The sequence below is a fragment of the Cinclus cinclus genome, chromosome 1, assembly GCF_963662255.1.
Source record: "Cinclus cinclus chromosome 1, bCinCin1.1, whole genome shotgun sequence".
NCBI classification, from domain to species: domain Eukaryota; kingdom Metazoa; phylum Chordata; class Aves; order Passeriformes; family Cinclidae; genus Cinclus; species Cinclus cinclus.
The window spans coordinates 100,499,733-100,522,118 of NC_085046.1; the positions used below are offsets into that span (position 1 = coordinate 100,499,733).

Consider the following 22,386-nt stretch of genomic DNA (forward strand, 5'->3'; position numbering starts at 1 on the left):
AAGAGGTTCAGCTCAATACACTGACTGAGCACTTGTTCAGATCACAGGACCTGGGGATGTCTAGTCCTCTCAGGAGATGCCTAAATCCTTGGGTTTCATTTCACAGACCTGTGCATAGAGTGTCCCTCTAAAATCAGGAACTGTTTATTTGACTAATGGTTGCAGGACCAAGGACTTAAAGGTTGAAAAAGGTATTCCAGATGATAAGCCTAGGCATAGAGTCAGGAAAATGGTCCAGACAGCCAAAAGGCCTCCAGCCATCTTCAAAGACTCCTTAGTATGACAGGCTTTCACAGCCTGGATTATTATTATTAGACAATAAAAGAAAAATTAATCTAACTCCAGGCAGAAGTACAATAAAAGACATTTGTGTTCATTAACTCCCTGTTGCTTTTTTTGTCCCTCAGATAACATCATCAAGAGGATATTTAATATCTTGAAGTTTACTTGGGTCCTTTTCCTGGCAACGCTGGACAGTTTCACAGCTTGGCTGAACTCCATCTCCAGAGAGCACATCGATATCTCCACTGTGCTCAGGATCGAGCGCTGTATGCTGACCAGGGAGATTAAGAAGGTAAAGCCTTCAGTCTTTTTTGTCTGCTAGTGCCATTTCCAGCACGGTGAAAAACGAAAGGCTGCCTTTTCAGATCACGGTAGTGAGGAGGAAAATTATGAAAATGCCACATAAATGTGCATTTTGAAAATAAGTCCGGACTTTTTTACAGCTTGATGGTTTATAAGTCCTTAAATAATAAATTATTTGATTTATTACCTGGACACAAAACAAATTAAGGGAAAAATAATTCTATGAGAGGTTGATGTAAGGATTTGGCTGAAGAACATCTGTAGTATAATATGTTTCTGAAAGGACAATAGATTCAAGAAGGGAGGAAAAGGCTGGCATTTTAAACAGCTCAAAAAACTACCTCAGTGTGCATATTTCGCTCTTTTTGTAGATCAACTTGCACTTTAAGTGACTGGCAACACACAGGTATACATTTCTTCAGTGAGAATGGACCTTTATGGTCCTTCACAAGCTAGTTGTATGTTAGCAAAATCTGTTATTAGCAGAGATTAACGTTGTTAATCTACACTAACGTTTTTAGTATAAATAGAAATGTATTTAGATCTCCAAAATGCAAGTAGATGATACAACTCTTGTTGTTTATGCCAGGCCTGCAGTGGAGCTATAATGTAACTTGTGCCATCATTTCTGAGCCAGGATGTCATAATGGCACCAATATTATCACTGCAGAAGCAGCACAGCTTGTACAGAAACATATCTCATTAAAAACCCAAGTGTAAATTTTTTTTCTTAAGATTTTTTTAATTCTTTTTGTCACAAAACATCAGATTTTGAATATTGTAGTTTTGGGACTCTGTGGAGGACCAGAGTTGAAATACTACAAACTATTAAAATTAGTAAGAAAATCCAGTCAATATTTTAGATTACTTTGATTATGTTAGGTGGAAAAAGTCCTTGCATAAGGCTTCATTGTAAGTTAGAAAAAATTACTTTTGAAGAGTAGCAATCTTTCAGTGTAGCATCTGAAGTCAATGCAACCACCATTGGAATGAGTTGGATGTGTTTCTGCCTAAGAACTGAAAATTCTCACTTTTATTCTTATGACACACCTTTAAAATCCTGATTACAATATCACAGCCAGAAAGGCTTGATTGTGTTCCCAGATCTAGTCTGACAGTTAGTAAAACCATCTTTTCATGAACTTTATTGCTGTGAAGTCACAGAGAAAGAGTAAAGGTCTTCAGTGTTTTTTTTTTCCATGGATTTTCATCTGTGTCCACAATTCACGAATAAATTTTGATTTTGGAACACTAATTAAAATCTAGATCAGTTTGTACATGTACTGTTCCTTGGGCTTTTTTTCTGTTTAAAAATTCTGCTACTGGCCACTAATAATTTTTCCTAGAGCCAGTAAAGCTATCTAAAAGAAATCCATCAAAAATTGTCGGAGTGCAGATAAAGTCATGGTGCAGTCCACTTCTCATTCCCATGCTGAAGGATTTGCAGTCCATCAGCAGAGTTTTGGTGGCTAAATATAACCTGAAACCAAGTGGATTGCTCCAGTTTTGCTTGAAAACCAAACAATTTGGGCCATGGTAGGTTAAGTCAAAATCTGACTTGCACTCTGAAAAGCTGGGAATTTGCTCTTTACTAGGAAGATGTTTACACTGTCCTTAATCTGTTGCTTGCCAAATGACAGAAGAAACTGCTTCCTCAAAGAATACACCTCCCCCTGGCCATGTGTGTCTACCTGTACTCTCCTCCACAGGGCAATGTTCCGACACGGGAGAGCATCCATTTGTATTACCAGAACCATATGATGAAACTCTCTGAGGAGTCAGGACTAGACTCAATTGATAAAAATCCCAGTCAAGCTTCTGCTTTGCAAGCATCTGAAAGAATGGATAGTTTAGATTCAGCAGCATCTCATGACAGCATTTCCAGGTATTGATTTTATTTTATTCTCTGGAAGACAGAGGTATCATACAGCAAGTATAACACTAGATATTGTCTAAATACTGATGAACTTGCTAATTAATGTTGAATTCTCTTTTTGATTTTTCCATGCCATCTGAATAGTGAAAATTACTATATGTTGCTATTTCTTTAAAGTGTTGGACTCATTTGATGGCTTAACTTCTTTTCCACTGCATGGCTACCTCACTGCTTTTAGTTTCCCCTAGAATTAGGAATCATTGGCATTGGAATTCTGTTCTTATGAAAAGCAATGGAGCATAAGAGGTGCTGAGGATGCTTCTGGGATAATGTGTAAGGAATTCAGGAGTGTAATTTGTGGAGGGATCATTCATTGTGAATATTTTTCCTTTGTAAAATAAATTGTCATTTGTTGTCCACAAATCAGAAAAGGCTTTGCATTGAGAGAGATTCTGCATTTGAAAGAACAAAATCCCCACTCATACTCACAAAGCAAAAACCATCTGAAGACCCTAGTTTCCCAACTGCCATGATTACAGTCCAGCAGACCTACATGTTTGTTAATCAAATACCCAAACTAGTTCAGGAAAACCACCTTCTTCATTCTTTTCTGAAAACAGATGCCATCAAGTCCCTTGCCAGAATTACTGCCTGCTCCTGCTGCTTCATGCACACAGAGGCACACACATTCACTTCCATCTCTTACAGAGGCAGTCTGTTCTCACCGCATCCCTGGAGTTCTTGACTTTTAAGATACTGCAGAATTTGTGTAATGTGAGGGGAAGAAGGGAGGGCTTTGGAAATCCAGCTATTTTGTAATCCTTGGCCTTCTGCTGTGTCCTGTTCTTCTGTGAACTGTGGCAGTGTCATATTGTGTTTGATACTCCCAGCAAACTCAGAAATTTTTGTGTACAGTAAATTATGCATAGCTTTTACTAATGACATATGGGTAGATGTCAGCAGGCTGAAAATACTGAATTGTCTTCCTTTCTGATAATATTGAAAAGCAAGGGTAATAGAGTGCCTGTGAGTAGTATGCTTCAACAAAATATCCACAAATTGCTTTTCAATGAGCACTGGTCTTTGAGAGGTTCACTCCAGTAAAACACCAGATCTGAGCAAATCTCTCTTGGTGGCTTGCTGCCCAACTGAGCAACACCCAAGTGTTTTGTCTCAAAGTTTTACACGAGTCAGATGGTGTGAGAAAAATGTGCAGTCAAATTCTGTTGCCAACTCACTTGGACCCACTTAGATATCCGCAGGACAGATTTTAACTCCACAAATTTCAGTCTCAACTAAAGAATGAATAGTAGTATCAGTCCTGCTTTTATTAAATAGTTTTTGGTCACCCTGTTTACTACAGATAGAAGTTATAATTACTATACAATCATTAGCAGGAACTTTAACCATAAACAAAAGGAAGCAAATTCCAAAAATAATTATAAAAAAGAAAAACAAATCTTGCCATTTTAATGTATAGGTTCTGCCTCTTCAGTGAGATGGTTTTCAATGTTGAGCTCAACTTGTATTTTGTTGTTTTGGGCTTTTTTTCGAAATAACCACCTATTTTTTTACCCTGCTGTAAGCACACTTGCACATTTGAAATCTCTTTTCAAACTCAGAGAATTCAGTGATGATGCTTTTCAACAGAAAAGTAAAAACTTCCACATGGCTTTCTGTCATCTCAATTTCCTTTGAAGATATCACAGGGTTTATAAACAAAGGAATAGAAAAGGCAGAATTATGACTGATTTCTCTAATCTCAAATTATCTTTCTGGTAATGAAAAATCAAATATTCTTGCACTGAGTATTATTACGAATTGTGGACATCTGCTTTAATAATAGAGGAAGCAATAATGAGTCTGTTGATTGAATGATAATGCCATCTGTCTATTGGGGCACTCTTGCATATCTCTTCAAGGGATTACAGAAGTGCCTGTGTCATTTTTTAGAAAAGTGAAATGTTTTAAACTTCTTATGAGTTTATTGATTGATTTGTTTTTAATCACCCAGATGAGAGCAGTTTGTATTTTAAAGTAATGATTTCCTGTAAATGTAAATGTGACTAATTAAATCTAAAACATCCCTGTGATCATGGATCTCGGGTTGCAATGGAGAACTTATGGGAAGGGGCAGAGGGTTTCTGTTCTGGTTATCCTTTGGTTGCATTCCTAAAAATTCTGTAGTGACAAAATTCTGTAGTGGACATCAGGTCCCTGTGTAAGGTGAAGAAGTCTGGAAGCACAAAGAAATGCTGAAGCACAGAAACTGTTAAATTAAAAAAAGACATAATCCTCAATGCTCAGGATAGGAATTACTGTAGGTAAACACTGGATAGCCAAAGAGAAAAACCCCCCTGATCAGCTGCAGGAAATGTACATTTCTTATGAAGTTCAGGGCTGACTCTCATAAGTCTAATCAAAAGATGTTGTTCTTAGCCTAGATAAAGCTTTGAAAGTACTTATGTAGAGTGTCCTTTGTGGTTGTTTTTTTTTTTCCCCTTTTAGTAAGGCTGTCATTTATTCTCAGTCATTTCTCTATGCAGTAGAAATTAGGAGGTATTCATATGGTATTTTTTTTGGTTTCTCTTTATGTATAAATACTCTTATGTATCCTGAAGGCAAAGCACAAAGTTCACATGGGCCAGGTGAAGGGCACCACTAGAATGGATTGGGATCTAGCATGGCAGAGCATTTGCTGCAGTTTGTTTCCATTTGATTGATGACCTGTTTATTAGGTTAAAAAAAGCCTGTGTATTTCAGTAAGATGATTGGGAATTTACTAAAACTAGTTGGCTGCCTTTCTGGGGCTTTGCCCACAACTGTGTAATAGCAGCTACACACAGTTCCTAAGTCAGATTTCAGGTTATCTAAGGTTTTGTTTCCAGTTCAGTTTGTATTCATTTTTGCCCATCAGAAATAACACTTACAGTTCCTCACTCTACCTTTGTGTAGACTTCTATAGGAGCTGAATGAGGGAATCCCTGTCAAGGTGTTTAAAAGCACCACCTTTTATCTGTGCTTCTCTCACTAGAAGGGAGAATAGGGCTTGAGGCAGGGAGTAGTGGAGAGGTAATTTTGCCTAGGGAGGCATAAAGAAGGATGAAAGGAGAACCCCTGTTTGGGCTGGATCAAAGTCCAATTGAGGCCTGTGATTGTTAGGGATTGATTGGGATTTTTTCTTGCAGGCATGGGGAATATGCTAATACAGAAAATAAACAGATAATGCCAGTCAGTATTTAGCCTATGGACAGAAAAAAAAATAAATACCCCCCCCCCCCCAAAAAAAAAAACAACAACAAAAAATGTAATTCACTCATAAAGCCAAAAACTCTTTTTGAAGGGTAAATTTGTTTAGGAAAAAGGAAGTCATAAACATCAAAATTTCCAACTCACTGAAGATAAAAACATCTCTGCTATGTATGTATCCCCATTTAAAATGGATACCTGATCAACCTTATATGAGATCACTTTTAATGAGAATCCAATTTAAAATATGTAGTCACTGAATGATTTTATGAAGCTAATACTTTCAAGGTCTCCAACACAAAACTCAAAAAATCACTTAGGAAGATATGCTTGGATGAAATTTATGTGATGGCAATGACTTGAGTCAACATCAGCTTTGCTCAGTGTGAATCTCTCCACTTTGTTGGTGTTCTCATTTTGGAAGCATGCTCCTAAAGCACATGAAGAATACACAGACTGTGCTACAGGTGACAACTCACACATCTCTCCTGATATTCGAGGATACAGTGCAGCTGCTCAGTCAGTATTTATTCTGATTATTTATTCTTCATTTAAAACAGCTTTAAACCAAATGTTGCAGGCACTCATCTGGACAAATGTTTTTATCTGTTGGGATTAATAGATACTTTTCCCTTGATTTTTCTGGGAGGCAGGTCAGAGCTGGCATGTTTGGGAGGGCAGCTGGCATGTGTTTCTTCCATTGAAAACATATGAATGGGCATGTGAACATAAACAGCTGCTCTGCTTAAGTCCCTTGGACAGTTTCCTTTGAACTATGTCTGCATTTAAAATCCTTCAACACCTTATTATTAGGTGTTGCCCTTCAATAGAATAAACCCAGCCCTTGAGATCTAAAATGACACATGCATGAAGCATTGTAGCACACAGAAAGGTCAACTGCAAAACTGTCTTGTCTACTTGCTGCCATCTTCCCATATTTCAGCACCAAAACCTCATTGATAGAACAGCCTGGCCATATCCCATGTTTGTATGTGCAGAGGGAAACCTCCTCCCTCAAGAGCCCCTCAGTTTAGTAACCCCAAGGTTCACCTGAGCTCCTATGCTGCTGAATCATACCTCCAGGGCAGACCTCCTGTCCCATATCATAAACCATGCACCATCCAGACAGCCCTTCAGGCTTTCTCTGGAGGGCCTTGTGTGCCTTTGTGCACACATAGAAATAATGAAGTGCCTTGTAAGGGGTTCTGGCCAAGTGAAGTGGTGGGACAGAGGTGCCCCTGCCATTGAGGTGGTTCTTAGGGAAAATATTTCGCAATACCTTTAGTATCTTGATGATTCTTTTCTTCTCTTCAAAGGCCAAGGTATGCTTTTAGCCTCAGTCAAAAAAGCCATTCTGTCAAAAAAGATCATCAGTGAGAGTAGGCCTAAGAATAACTGCTTCTTCTCTCCACGTATTTTTGCTCTTTCCTCCCCCTTTTCCTAAAGGCAGTAGTTGCAGACTGTAACTTCATGCCAGCAGATTTTTTTCCTCACTTCAAGCTAGCAAGACCAGAGGAACGTGGAAAATGCCATTGCCCTTCCTTTCTGACCTCTTTCCCAATTCTCTGTGCCCCTGGACAAACATCATTCTTGCCAAGGAAGCAAATCCCCTGATGCCACTGCTCAGGTGTAATACAAATGGAGTCGAAGAAAAGTAGAGTGTAAATCCCGAATTTGGGGGTCTTTTCTTCTTTCCTTCTATCTGAGCCACTCAGGCAGGTCACTGCACGTGTTAAAACATCAGGCCACTCAACTAATTTCATTGACATCTGTGTTTGTCAAAGATTTTTACAGGAGAAATAGTCTTTTTACCTACCATATGTCATCAATGTATTTGCTTCTTTCCTGTTGCTCTGTTAAATGCTTGTATTTAATTATGTACTTTCTTTCTCATAACTCATCCAGTTCTTATTTTCTCCAGTTATACATAAATGCTCAATGTATTGCGTATGTCTCTGGTGTCCTGTTGTATTTGATAAGTGAAAGGAGATAAGGTTTTATTATATCTGTTCTTTATTTCAACATGCACATGTTACCAATTTTGATTTTTTTTTAAGCTGTGATTGAAATAAATGAAATCTTCTGGAAAGAATCATCAGGGATTCCTAGTAAATATCAAAATAAAAGCCATTCCATGCAGAGCAGGTTATATTTGGCATGCCTTTACTGGCTAAGTAACATATCCGATTTGGCTCTGTGGTTTGGAAAGAGGATTAGCCAATGTCTGACAGCTTTTTTTTCTATTTGTGGCATATGAGCTTACTCAGTTTTAAGGGCTCATTTAGGAAATTGGCTTGGTACCTGTGTAGAAAGACTCAGCACAGTATATCAATAAAAAAAATAGAATTGGTACAGAGGAGGTCCCTTCCCAAAACATCCTTGTGGAATCTGGAAATTTCAGGGGTAAACAAACAAAACAAAACCTCCTCCCACGTAGATGTCCATTCCCCTGGAAAGCATGTAGAGCACTATTTTGGTTCCAGAAATAGTGAATAGATGGCCTTCTGCAGCCCCTCTATGAAATTGACTGTGACCAACCTGTGCATAAAAATGTGTTTCTGTGGTGACTCTAAAACAAATCCTTATCTTCTCTCTGAACCTTTTTTTCTCTGTGTCAGTGTTTAGCTGCATGGCGAGCATATTTGTGTACTGAACCATGTGTACCGTAACACCATTTGTATTTAACACTGTCTCTATAACTGTTTGCGCTGCTGTAGCTGCTACACTGAAGCAACCATGCTGTTCTCAAGGCAGTCAACCCTTGATGATTTAGATGGACCAGACTCTGTTCCTAAAACAAGTGAGCGCGCTCGACCTAGGCTTCGTAAAATGCAGAGCATGGATATGTCCTCCTCATCAGCTGACAGTGGCAGTATAGTGTCAAGGTGCTTAACTCATGCATGCTTTGTTCTCTCATTTACCCATGCCATTATTCTGACTGCAGTGTACATGGATCTGTGTTTGCAGACACGTGGTGTGCAGAGTGGTTTGCATGGTTGCAGGAAGCTTTACTCCCTCCTGTGTCATGGCACGGTTCTGAGATTCAGAGTCAGGATCATGATCTAGGATTCATTTGCTGTTTCACTTCTTGTTCTGTTTTTTGGGTTTGTTTTCATCCTCAGTTCATTTTTTTTTTTAGAAATTGTTCCATAACATTATGCTGGATGTATAAAAACAGGCTAAAGTCTGTATTCAGCTAAAAATCATCTTATTTTCGGAGTTACTGAGTTGATGCTTGTTCTTAAATTGGAAGCTGGAAGCTAAGTTTCTCAGCTAATCAGTTATCCTAAATACAGACTGAGATGTCTGTATTTTAGAAACTAAGGCACCATTGTGCCAGTTTTTCAATTTTTATTTTTCTTTATATAGGAAAGATTTTAAAATATGTTTTGATTACTTTACCATTCATTTACAGTAAGGTGTTAGAATTAAGAAAGGGAAAATAGCCATGAAAAAGCATCAAATAATATTAATATCCAGTGCAAGGGAAAACTATTCAGAACTGTTCAGAACTGTTCATTCACTTTTTAGCAGGTAAAACCCAGGGATTTACATGACATTGGGAAGCAGTGTTTCAACCATTTAATAAATACTATAAATCTGATATTTTATGTAATTTTGCATCATTGTTTTTCAGTTTTGAATGTGTTTGACATTTTTTTTTTACTTAATCAGTTTTGAAGTTATGGGATTCTATGATTTTGTACATTTTTGCCAGGATGAGTCCTACTGTGAATCATCCAAACACACATCATCATAAGTGTTACATGGTCTAATTAAAACTCTGCTACAAATAACATGATCTAACATAGCCACAATAAGTTTGGTAACAGTGTAAAAGGAAAGAAAAAGAAATTTAATTTTTAATTTTGGAAGAAGAGGATAGTGTCAGTTGGCTTTGCCAATGCAAATTTTCTCTAAAAGGTTATAGTTTATGTGAAAATACAGCCCCATTAATTTCATAGGAGCTATGTGAAGTCTTGTTTTGCCTCTGTTGAGATACAGGGCTGTGCAGCCAACAAAGACACTGAGTTGGTGCCTGTTGTCTAACCGGTGAAGAAGGAGTGAAATGAGACTAAAATGAGAAAGAGGGAAGTTCAAGGGGAGAAGTAAAAAAATACTTGAGAGGGAAGGCCACAAATGTAATCAGAGGGCTGGAGCACCCCTCCTATGAAGACAGGTTGAGAGGGCTGTTCATCCTGGAGAGGAAAAGGTTACAGGGAAACCACAGAGCAAACTTCCAGTATTTAAAGGATGACTCCAAGAGAGCTGGAGAGGGACTTTTTACAGGGCATGGAGTGATAAGACAGGGGGAAATGGCTTTACATTAAAAGAGGGCAAGTTTAGGTTAGGTGTTAGGAAGAAATTCTTCATGCAGAGGGTGGTGAGACGCTAGAACAGCTTGCCCAGAGAAGTTGTGGATGTTGCATCACTAGAAGTGTTCAAGGTCAGGTTGAATGGGGCTCTGAGGAGCCTGGTCTAATGGGAGGTGTCCCTTCCCATGGCAGGGAAGCTGGAACTAGATCTCTAAGGTACTTTCCTACCCAAACCATTCTATAAGTCTATGCAACGCCAAGGGTAAGGAAGGTGAATAAAGCAAAGAACTGATCAGAGTGTATCAGAGAGTCGAATCCAGAAGTAGGTACATACAGAAGTAAAACAGGCAGGTAAAGTAATAGGGAAGAGCAAGTACTGAAGAACATGGGGCAGTGTAAAGGTAAGCAAGATACCCTGTTACTGGGACAGTTTTGTCATTTGGTTTGTATTTCTTCATGCTAGCAAGTTACATGTTCTTTTATTTGAATCAAAGTTGATATGTGTGTGTTCAGTTCATGTTCTGGTTGTGTACAACACTCATACAGTTGTTGTTAAAAGCACTGTGTTTAGAAGGAATCCCATGGCCACCTATCCATCTTAAATAGATGGAATAGCAAGTGTTGACTCTGTTCAGGAATGTTTGAACTGCTTTCAGAAAGATAGTGTAGATTCTCTTGATAATATTAATTTACCCCTTGCTGGTGTTAAAAGATGGTGCTCTTTTAATCTCTGTCCCTGTGAGTTCAGTGGGATGTCATTCATGGAACAGATGGACCCAAGTGTTCCATCTGTGTAAGAGGAAATCAGGATGATATCTTTTCTACCAGATCATACAAACTTTGAAGGCCTGTCAATGCAATGAGATCGCTCAGCTGTCTGCATAAAGGTACAATTAACAGGCTTTGCTTGATCCTGAGTCTTGTAATACTCAGCTGACTCTCTTCATCCATCTCCAACAGTGAACCCACACAGGTCACCATGCTCTATTCCCGTCAGGGGACCACAGAAACTATTGAGGAGGTAGAAGGGGAGCATGAGGAAGAAGGAGCTCATTCTGCTTCAAGGTTGGAGGAAGAGGAGGTGGAAGATTATAGCCTGGATTCAGAAGGAGCTGCATATACTCCTGATACCGATGTGCCATTGTACTCCACAGTGGACAGCAATGCAGAAGCTCCACCTTCCTATAGCAAAGCTGTCAGCTTTGAACACCTTCCCTTTGGCTCCCCAGATGACTCAGCTGGGAAGAGCCTCATGATGGTGAGCCCCGAGGACAGTCGGACGGACAAGCTTGACGCAATTCTGCCCCCGCTGACGCACGAGCTAACAGCTAGTGAGCTGCTCCTGAACAAGTAAGACTCCTCAACCAGGAAAAACTGTTGATCACAACGTGTAAAATTTTATTATTACTTTGGGTTTTTTTCTCAGAACTAGCCTACAAATTCTGATACAGACCTTGTGCTAAGTTTGGTTTAAGGGAAGAAGCTCATTTCCTGTGCACTTGTTCCAATTAGAAATTTCTGAAGTGACTCAAATTCATCTTGGAAGGCATCTCTGCTTTCTTCCTAGATGCCATATATAATTCCTCTGATTAGCATTGAATTTGTGCTACAATTGTCTTGGGGTCAAGGGCTTTTCTAAATATTCTTTGTGGAGAGGACTTCTCCAGGCAGCTGTGATTTCAAATGAGTTTCCTCCAGGGCTATCTGGGAAAACGTTTCTCCTTTAGTTATTTTGGATTACTGTAAGGGAAGCTCTGACCTTTGGCAGTTTTTTTTTAAGCCAGTGGGAGCTGAGGGTTATGGAGAGACACCACCTTGCTAGGTGCTTTCTCATAAGGGAGAGGGTGTTCCCTTCTTCGCCCCTTAGACACTGTGCTCAGTAGCATAACCAGCATTGAAGTGGGGATGGTGCCACTGCATATCTTCAGCTGCTCTCTGGCCTGACTCAGCTGGGGAGGGCTTCCCCAAATGCAGGGGCAAAATCTTAAACCACAGAACTGCCTTTCAGCCTGCCTGCATCTGGAGAGAGAGGGGGTATAGATCTGATCTTGTCTTCTGGCTTTCCGCAGTAATCTTTGCTTTTAAATAAGATCTTTTCTCAGGCCAGGAAACTTTATGAAAAGCAGAGAGATTATGAATGCATATGAAAGTCACTGTCATTTATATGTATTTGAGTCATATAAATAGAAGATTAGACATATCTAATACCCATGGGTATTTTTTATGTTCTAATCTTATGCCCTTGGACAATTCATAACATAGGTCTCGTGATGTACCTCTGTTTTTTCTCCAAATTCCTATCTGTGGTGATAAATCAGTTGTGAATTCACACCAGTATTGGGTGATTAGCGTGAGATATGTTGGTTGGGCAGCTGTAGAAAAGCCATGTTTGTTGAAGTGCTTAGGCCAGGCTGATTCTCTTTCTGGGAGATTAAAAACTAAAAAAAACAGCTCAACTGTGCTTCTAGTTATTTTGCCTGAAGTTCTTGCTTTCTGAGCTTAAAGTCAGGCTATTTGTTTATAATACCAAATCCTCTATTATTTTTTTTTCTTCCCTTGGACTGAGCAGCAGATTTTAATACTTTTCAAAAGGAAAAATAGTAGCAATTTGAAAAGCAGCTCTTGTGAAGTTCACGTTCAGTTTATTTGTGGTACTCTGCTCCTCATAGGATGTTTCATGATGATGAGTTGGAAGAGTCAGAGAAGTTCTATGTTGGTCAGCCTCGAGTCTTGCTCCTTATTTATGCTCTGTACAATACACTGGTGGCCCGGTCAGAAATGGTGTGCTATTTTGTGATCATCCTTAACCACATGATCTCTGCCTCCATGATAACCCTGGTGCTTCCCATCCTTATATTCCTGTGGGCCATGCTGTCTGTTCCTCGGCCAAGCAAACGCTTCTGGATGACAGCCATTGTCTACACTGAGGTATGCTGCTGGTTCTGCAAGCCCATGTCTAACACAGAAATCTGAAGTTGTAGTCTTTGCATGGTCCCTTCACTCATTTTGATCTCTGGGATCTGGCCTGGGCTTTTGGCTCAGTAATACAAGTATTTGCTAAAGTTCTCAACAATTTTTGTGGTCTGGAAAGAGCTTGTTTGCTATTTCCTTCATTGCAATGAGCAATACACTTTCTGGCATGTAAAGCACTGCTCACAGGAACAGACCATTTGCAAACTGTTGCTTTGTAATGGTTAATCAAGAGACAGAATTCACTGCTTGTGGTATCTCAGGTACCACTGGGTATTATCTGTTGGTGAATTTTGATTGACTTTATTACTGGAGAAATGTGAAGTGTTACTGCTCTGTAGTAATGAGTATGCTTGTTTCTGTTCTCATAAAACTGACAAAATAGTCATATTTTATCCCTCTTACTGTCATGAGGATATTATATCTGACATGCTTATAAAACACCCCAAGTGTGTTGTGTTTCCGAACAGGTGGCCATTGTCATCAAATACTTCTTCCAGTTTGGCTTCTTTCCTTGGAATAAACACGTGGATTACACAAAAGATAAACCTTACCATCCACCCAATATTATTGGCATTGAGAAGAAAGAGGGTTATGTGCACTATGATCTTGTTCAGCTTCTTGCTTTATTCTTCCACAGATCCATTTTAAAGGTAATCTGGGTTCAGATAGTTTCTTATTTTATATTTAATTTTTAATTTTAATTTTTTTAATCACTTTAGTGATATAAAGAAGTCAGTCATTTGGTTATCAGGAAAAATTTCTTCTATGAAAGGGTTATTGAGTATTTGAAGTGGCTGCCCAGGGAAGTGTTTGAGTCACCATCCCTGGAAGTGTTTAAAGACGTTTAGATGTGGCACTAAGGGACATGGTTTAGTGTAAAATCGGCAGTGCTGGGTTAACAGTTGAGCTGATGATCTTAAAGAACTTCTGCAACCTAAATGTTTCTATGATATCTCACACAATACATTGAATTTGTGTTCTCCCTTGTGAACATGTGACTGAGCTGAGCAATGCCTGTGATAAACACTGTGACAGAATACAGGCTTGATATGTTCTTTTCTTGTTTTTCTATAAGTGCCATGGATTGTGGGATGAAGATGAGAAAGGAGACAGCTCCAGTAATAAAGAGGATACTGATGATGAGCTCTCTCTGACAGGAGGCAGGAGAAACTCTTCTGCCTCTTTGAAATCTGTCAATCTTGCCGCATCCGTGGAGTCCATCCACGTCCACTTCCCAGAGCAGCAGACTGCCATCAGAAGGAAAAGTTCTAGCAGCATATCCCAGCTTTCTCACAGGTCCAGCTTCTCCTCACACAGATCTAAGAGAGGTAAATGTCTTGACATTTCTGGGATTTGATGGACAAATGTTCATTTCCCATAGGATCATGCTACTGAAACCTGATTGCTGAGGAGCTCCCAGAGGCTACTGAATGCTGGTGCTTCTCAGTGATGAAGTAGGATATGAACCAACGTATCTTCATGTTTGAATGGACTCCAAGCCTTCCTAAGGTTCAAATGGAGAGCCACACTTTGTGATTCATTATGTTTTTTAAATTACATTATCCAAAAGCTGGGAAAGGAATGCTCCATGTGTGGACTAGATCCAGAAATTCTGGTCCAGCATAATCTCCAGCTAGAGAGAATGCGAAGCACATGTATTTTTCATATCTACATTTGTAGGTACTTGAATTAAGAAAATGGCTTTATTAGTTATATTGAAACAGATTATATATCCTGTCTTGTAAAAATGGCAGGGTCACTCTAGCCTAAATATATATATAATACCAACTGAGGTGACTGACTCAGATCAATCAGATACTTGCTTTCATCACTAGTCTGTTTTCTCTTTTTATAGCTATTAATCAAGTTTTGATATGCCAGTAATTTAACCTTTGCTGAATGCTCTCAATATTTTATCACACTGGGGGAAAAAAAGCAGAAGAATTCATTTCAAAGCTTCTTTCAAATGTGGGAGCCATACGAGATGGAAGTCACAAGATTTATTAATTTCTAGCTTTAATATTTAAACTTTTCTTTTGATCTGACTTCCCTTTGCCTCCCCTTTTTTCCAGGAAGTACCAGTACACGGAACAGCAGTCAGAAGGGAAGCAGTGTGTTAAGCATCAAGCAAAAATCCAGAAAAGAGCTTCTCATGGAAAAATTTCGAGAACAAATGATCAAAGCCAAGGCTTTTACAATTAAAAAGTGAGCAATAGGAGGAGTTATGTGGGTTTGGGGGGAGGTTCCAAACAGTAAAGCAGTAAGCCAGCATTTTAAAAGGGAGCAGGCTGCTAGTGGTGTTAATTCAAGCATTTGTTGTATACAGATGTCCCACCAGCTGAATATCAGAGCAAGCAGCAGTTGCTCAAATAGCAGCAGCCTGATAAAAAAGCTAAATATCCCATGTGACCTTGATTGGCTGTGTATATTTCTGCTAAACAAATCCTAATACAGTGGTTTAGAAGCAATCAGAACAAAGGACTGGTGTCTCTGCAGTCCTGTGAAGGCTGTCAGAGTAGATCTTAGATATCTTTAAAAATATTAATCATACCACACTCAGCCTTTACTTTCTTCACTGCAAGTTATGTGTTATTAAATGACATTGTGGTCTGCATTGTTTTAGGACTCTCCAGGTGTATGTGCCCATCAGACAGTTTTTCTACAATCTTATTCATCCAGACTACAGTGCAGTGACTGATGTGTACGTGCTGATGTTCCTCGCAGATACAGTGGACTTCATCATCATTGTGTTTGGATTTTGGGCTTTTGGGGTATGTCACAGAGGCATCTATCTGTAAATCCTTAGCAGGATTTACATTTTGTGGATGCTAAACACCATGCAAGTGCCCCTTTTCCTTGACAACCCTTATATTTTGCATTTCAGAAACATTCTGCTGCAGCAGATATCACCTCTTCATTATCAGAGGACCAGGTCCCAGAGGCATTTTTGGTGATGGTGCTCATTCAGTTTGGTACCATGGTGGTAGATCGAGCATTGTACCTCAAAAAGACTGTCATGGGAAAAGTCATCTTCCAGGTCATCCTTGTTTTTGGAATACATTTCTGGATGTTCTTTATCTTGCCTGGAGTGACAGAAAGGTATAAGCCCTATAAACAAACAATATGGGTGGAATACTGATGCTCTACCAAGTTCTTTGTATTTAAATTGAAGATGTTTATAGCTAGGCTTTGGAATCCTGGTCAAGTTTCTTCTTCGCCTCGTTTCTAAGCAGAAAGTTGGAATGCATTTCCACAGCAGTAACTGTGGCCAATATTAGTTTGAGGAAGAATTAGTTATATATGTACAGAAATATTCTCAGTTCAGGCCAAAATGCAAGCAGGTGAAAGAGAAATTGCCTGTAATTGAGTGATTAAAGCCTTCAGCTCAGACAGTGTTGGCCTCTGATCCAATTCCCTGCTCCCAAGACTGCTGCATACTGCTTTAGAAGGAGCAAGTAGAAAATGTCTCCCTCAGAGTAACTTATAATTTAGCACTTTCCTGAAATGTGTGGACTGTGGATTTAAATCTCTTTAAACTGAAGAATGTCTAAAATATGTATCTGTTCTGAAGAGCAAATTTCTCCTCCTTGTGCTCCTGCCACTTGGCTCTGGAGGTGATGTGAAGGTGGTCATCCGCTGCATGAAATTTTTTTTGTGTCACATGCCTAGTCAGGCTCATTCCCAAATCTAACATTTCATGGCTCAGGGCACTGACCACTGCAGTCTGCAATGCAGAAGTGTTAAGGTTCCCTCCCTAGTGTTTGGCTAACTCCCCTCTTGCTACTTAAAGTTGCCTTGAAGTATTTCCCTCACTCCATTGACTGTCCATGGAAATTGAGTGTGTCACCTGGGCACCTTACACCTCATTAACAGTCGAGTTATTTTACTTAGAGAAAAGAAAAAGGTTTATAGTGTAAAGGAAGACTGAAAAGCCTCACTTTCTCTCAAACAGAAAGTACAATGGCAATTATGCCCAAATATGGGAAAAAAATCATTTATCAAATGGATCTCTTACCTACTGCATGTCAAGATTTGTTATGAAGTAAAATAATTTTGACTTTGTGCTTTTGGGAAATCTATGTCAAGTTGCTAATCTCAAATCTGCATCTGAAACATCACGTATTCCTTCTAAGTGAGATTAGAACTCCCTGCAAATTTCTTAATTTAAATACTTCAGTGGGATTTAATTGAAATTATTGGGCTATGGCTGGCTGACAAATTCTGTCCATCATGAGGCACCTGCTACAGATGCACTGTGCTATTGACTAACAGCCAGCATGGCTGTGAGGAGAGATTGAGGGTTAGTTCAGTCCAGAAAAGAGAAAGTGGAGAGCTGTCTGAATTATTTGTTGGAATAAGACTTGAGTCATGCAAGGAAGGGCAGAAAATATTTTCAGAGGTCATTCCATCTTAAATTCCTGTCTGAGGTGCTGCCATGATCACAGGTAGCCACTGAAGCTGCCTTGATTGAACCCCTACCCAGGGCTCACAGAGAGTTGAGCCATCATGGGGGGCAAGGAAGACACTGATCTGTGTTGGGCAGCAAGGGACCTTCAGCATCCAGAGGGAAAGGGCACTGCCCAAAGCCTTCACTCTTTGGCGAGCCTATTCCCAGTCTCTCCCCTGTGACCCTGAGGAGGCAATGGATGCTGGTTTTAGACTTCTTCATTCGGTGTCTTTCCAATACTCTTTTAAACCTGCCATGGGCTAAAAGCAACCCAGGCCTTTTCACAGGATGGCAGGAAAGGGAAACTGCCAGCAGCAAAAAAAAAACATTTCAAGCTGATTTGGTCATACACAGGTACAAAGCTCATCACTTTCCTTTATCTTTTCCTTTACAGGAAATTTAGCCAGAACACAGTGGCCCAACTCTGGTATTTTGTGAAATGTGTTTATTTTGGCTTATCAGCTTATCAGATACGCTGTGGATATCCAACCCGTGTTCTTGGCAACTTCCTTACAAAAAGTTACAACTATGTCAACCTGTTCTTATTTCAAGGGTAAGCATACACTTACTGTCTTTCTTCTTTCTTTTGTGTAGTAAGGATCTGCTATAGTAAAATGCTGGGGTTAATAATGAGTTTTCTTCACACACTGCTGGAAATAAGACAGTAAATTTTGCACAGCACACTCTGTACATGACATACAGTAGTCCACAAGAAAAAGAAAAATCTATTTCTAGAAGGCAAATTTAATAAAATTCCATCTCTCAGTCTGAAACCAGAAGCCTGATATACTAGTCAGCCATTCAGCCCCCTATGGAATAGACGTTTTTAACACTTCTAAGAAATCACCTTTGTGAATAGAGATAGGAGCTACACATTGTGCTAGAAAACAGGTAATGTCTGCAGGTCCGAAAAGGTAGTAAGGTTTCAGATCCCAAAGAGACCTTTAGAGAAGGTCTACCTGCTCCTACCTCAGGAGGTGAAAGGAATAGAGTGAAAGACAACACACCTGAGAAATAGGAACTTAAATAAGCACCAAAAAAAAAAAAAAGTTTGCTTTGAGAAGTGTTTGAAACTCTTCAGGAGTTCAGAGTGTTAAGTCAAGGAACAGCATACCTCAGAGTGAAAGGTGGTTTACACAGGCAGACCACATCCTCCATTTACACTGTTACAGTGGCTGTGTGATCAAGCCAGTTTGAAGCATATATGTATTTCACAGAAAAAAAAAAATGGACTCATTTCAGCCTTTTCACTGTATTTGCAGTATGGGCTTCTTGCATTCCAAGGAAAAGTTACAGAAGAAAGCTTTCCTCACATGAAATACTCTTTGAGATGTGGCTGATCAGGAAAGTGTGGGACTAGGAAAGGGAATGATGCCCTTTGAACAGCTGTTCTTTGTGTGTTGATTTCCTATTGAGTCCCACCTTCTTCTGCTGTTTAATCCTAAGTCACAAAGCCCAGTTCCATATGCAGCAGAGGGCTGCCCACCTACTGCAAAGATGCCATGCAACACTCAGTGTAAGGAGGTATAAAATTAATCCCACCACCCTGTGGAAAACATGTTCTCTTCTCCCAGGTTGGAGGAATCTAGGAAACCTTGTACTATTCCATCAGTGGCTCAATCACAATTATGGATGTAATGATGCATAAGCATGTTTATGGCCTGGCAAGATCTAGAGTAACACGAGCTATGGCAGTTTCAGGATGTGATTGTACTTGTGCTTACAGAATCCCCAATTAAGCTTTTTTCATGTTGTCTTATTTCTCCCTCTTGTCGTGTATACTCTTGCTGTGCTTGTTTGATGTGATGCCTCTGTTTCTGACGAGTTATCTGTTGTGGTCTCCCTTCAGGTTCCGCCTAGTTCCATTTTTGACTGAGCTGAGAGCAGTAATGGACTGGGTTTGGACTGACACCACTCTCAGTCTTTCCAGCTGGATCTGTGTTGAAGATATCTATGCTCATATATTCATCCTAAAGTGCTGGCGAGAATCAGAAAAAGTAAGGAAAGCCCATATGAGTGATTTAGGCCTTCTCTCTCTCTGCAGAAAGGAAGAGAAATAATCATGAGTCCCTAAATAATTGAGAAATCCACCATAAAAAGTTCGTTGGAAGATATACCAGGCACTTGTGTTCAGAAATATTCAGACTGTTGGGTACTTTACGTTAGTTGGCAGCTGCTGCAAATGAAAATTCAAATGGCTTCTCTTTTGTGCTCAGCTGATTTTACCACTATTAACATCAACTCCACAAGCATGTGCCTGCTGGCTTAATTGCATGCCTGGGTTTCAAGGCTGGGGTTGGAGGTCCTGGTATTCACACAGTCTCACACACAACTAAATGAGAAACCTGGAGTAGCAGGGAAGCTGCAGCTGAGGAGAAAGGTCAGTAGAAGGAAGAACTCATGCCCCCCAGTGTAGGTGCCAGGGACACTGGGTTCATGTAACTGCAGAGGGAACTCAGGTGGCTCCTTTCTCTCACAAGAGTCCCTGCACATCCAAAACTGAGCTGCAGGCCAGATAAACCCACCATTTGTCTCACTGAAATTTCAGTCTCTTTAAATCATTTAAGCTTCAGTTCAAATTATACTTGCAAATTCTGGCTTCTTTATAACTGCTATGAAGATTGCAACCATATGCTTGCTTATTTTGCCAATTTGAAAAAGAAATTACACATTATTTTAAGAGTGACCAAACCAGTCAGAAATTCTACATCTGTATCGAAGTGGATTTATTTTTAAATGTTACTGATGTATTTCTACTTTTATTATAATCCTGTCTCTTAATGGCAATTGCTAAATATATCACGTAGATGAACTCAGAGCTGAAGTGCACACAAATCTTGCATATAGGCTTTTTCTGTATGATTCCCACTTCTGCCATGAATGGAAAGAGTTCTGAAGAACTTGAGGAGTTGGGGAAATAACAACCCAGCTCTACTTTGACTCTCCATCTCACTGCATTTTTTTAAGCCACAATTCACATTATGTGTAGCAGAGACCTGATGTGGGAAGATTTCCATGTCTAAGCTGGCATGTGTGTACTAATGCCATACAGAAAAACAACTGTGTCATGACTTTACAAGTGTTGTTCAAGGTACTTTGGTTCTCCCTCTCTCTCTCACTGAGTGGTATGTCTAAGTATTTGGACTAGTAGAAGCTCTCTGAGATGTTCTATCAATAGAAGTGCCTGAGCTAATCTGCAGACAAATAGTACACCCCTGCTGATCTGGATACAATATTTAATGGAAGTACTATTCTGTAGCGAGAGACAAATGACTTTATACACTGCTCCTGGAAAGTAAATAATTGGTTTTAAATATAGCATTGTATTACAAATTTATTATTCTCATAGGGCTTTATGGATTCATGTTGCAAAGCAAGAACAATTTGCTGAAAGCCAGATTCCTGGTGTGTTTGAGGTGCAGTGCAGTACAGTGCATATTTATTTTGCACAGGCTACTAAAAACTATGAAGTTAAATCCTGTAAGAGAATTACACCAAAATAAATTACAGTGAAACTAAGACATTTTACAGGATGGTGAAAGTATTGAGTATTCAGTCATGAGGCAAATGACAGAGGACAGGAATTACAGACAAGGCAGAATAGACATGCCATGTGATCTGCTTTGAAGGGAGAAGAAAACCAGTCACTTTTGTCCTCAGAAGCTAAGCGAGAGAAGGATATTACATCAGCAGTATCTGATCAGGATATCAGATTCTAGGAACAGCAACAAAATTTTAAACATTAGTTAATTTGAGTTGGTATGGACTTCACTAGAAACAGATTGGATCAAGCCTGTGAACTCTTAGAAATACTCTAAGTGAGGTGTGAAATGAATGTGGAGGTAGTGCAGTATCAGACATTTTGCTGATTGTGTATGTCAGTTGCTGGTGAACAATTTTCCTGCTTCCCCCATCCCCCACAATATAGAGTTTGCAGCATTTCAAGACCTATGAGAGGAAGTCTGCCTTAAGGAGTTTTGAGATAAAAGTTTTTGAAAGTGCAAAATGCAAGAAAGTGGGTCGCTCACAACAGCAGTTTTTGGAGCAAATTGTTGTGCCACTGTTTCTGCTATTATTTTATATTTTGTTCTTGTGAGTTCATGCTTGCACCTAGACAAAAAAACATATCAAATTATCCTGCCTAAATTCTTCCTTCTTTATGGCTGTGAAGAATCAAAATCAGAGAAGTTTACAATATTTTTCACATTGGACACAAACTTTGGGTTTATTTCTCACTTTTCTCTGTTGTCATCAGAAATTGGGTGTCTGTGCAGGTTTGGTTCAAAAAATCTCAAAATATCTAGCCCGACATGGGGTAGCAAATTTCCACAAGAGATGGGAAGCCTTAAGATCACTGTATATTCACCCATCAAATCATATGAAGTGTATCTTTGATAGAAGGGACATTACCATACTGCTGTTTGCTTTTGCAGAGATATCCCCAGCCAAGAGGCCAGAAGAAAAAGAAGGTTGTGAAGTATGGAATGGGTGGCATGATTATCGTCTTGCTGATTTGTATTGTCTGGTTCCCACTGCTCTTCATGTCTTTAATCAAATCTGTTGCAGGCATCACCAACAAGCCTCTAGATGTATCAATCACAATAACTCTAGGAGGTTATCAGGTAAAACAGAAAAAGCACTAAAAGCAAACTGTTTTTTGCATTATATTTCCTTGAGCTATTTCTTCTTCCTTTCATTGAATTGAACTCTCCTGCTTTATGCAAGGTACCTGGCAGCCTTCCACAAATGACCCTTTTTGGGTTTAAAAATATGTTACTTTATCACTGATGTAAAATATTATCTTCATTTTCAAGTTAAAACCAAACTCTACCAGCAGTGGAAACTGAATAAATTATCATACAGGTCCACATGGTAGATATAAGGTAATTGTAGGTAACTTGCATCTCAGTGGAATGAGATTATAACATTGTCATGTTGAA

General features: G+C 39.4%; 1 protein-coding gene across 1 annotated transcript in view; it reads left to right on the top strand.

Moving 5' to 3' along the window:
• PIEZO2 (piezo type mechanosensitive ion channel component 2) overlaps nt 1–22,386 on the top strand; it is a 283,163-nt gene that overhangs the window by 253,234 nt on the left and 7,543 nt on the right. The window contains exons 38-49 of the mRNA XM_062500913.1: nt 408–574; nt 2,295–2,470; nt 10,987–11,376; nt 12,696–12,954; nt 13,467–13,649; nt 14,075–14,327; nt 15,072–15,204; nt 15,623–15,770; nt 15,884–16,098; nt 17,841–17,999; nt 19,296–19,443; nt 21,880–22,068. Coding sequence (XP_062356897.1) covers nt 408–574; nt 2,295–2,470; nt 10,987–11,376; nt 12,696–12,954; nt 13,467–13,649; nt 14,075–14,327; nt 15,072–15,204; nt 15,623–15,770; nt 15,884–16,098; nt 17,841–17,999; nt 19,296–19,443; nt 21,880–22,068 — 2,420 coding nt within the window. The remainder of the gene's footprint in view (nt 1–407; nt 575–2,294; nt 2,471–10,986; nt 11,377–12,695; nt 12,955–13,466; nt 13,650–14,074; nt 14,328–15,071; nt 15,205–15,622; nt 15,771–15,883; nt 16,099–17,840; nt 18,000–19,295; nt 19,444–21,879; nt 22,069–22,386) is intronic.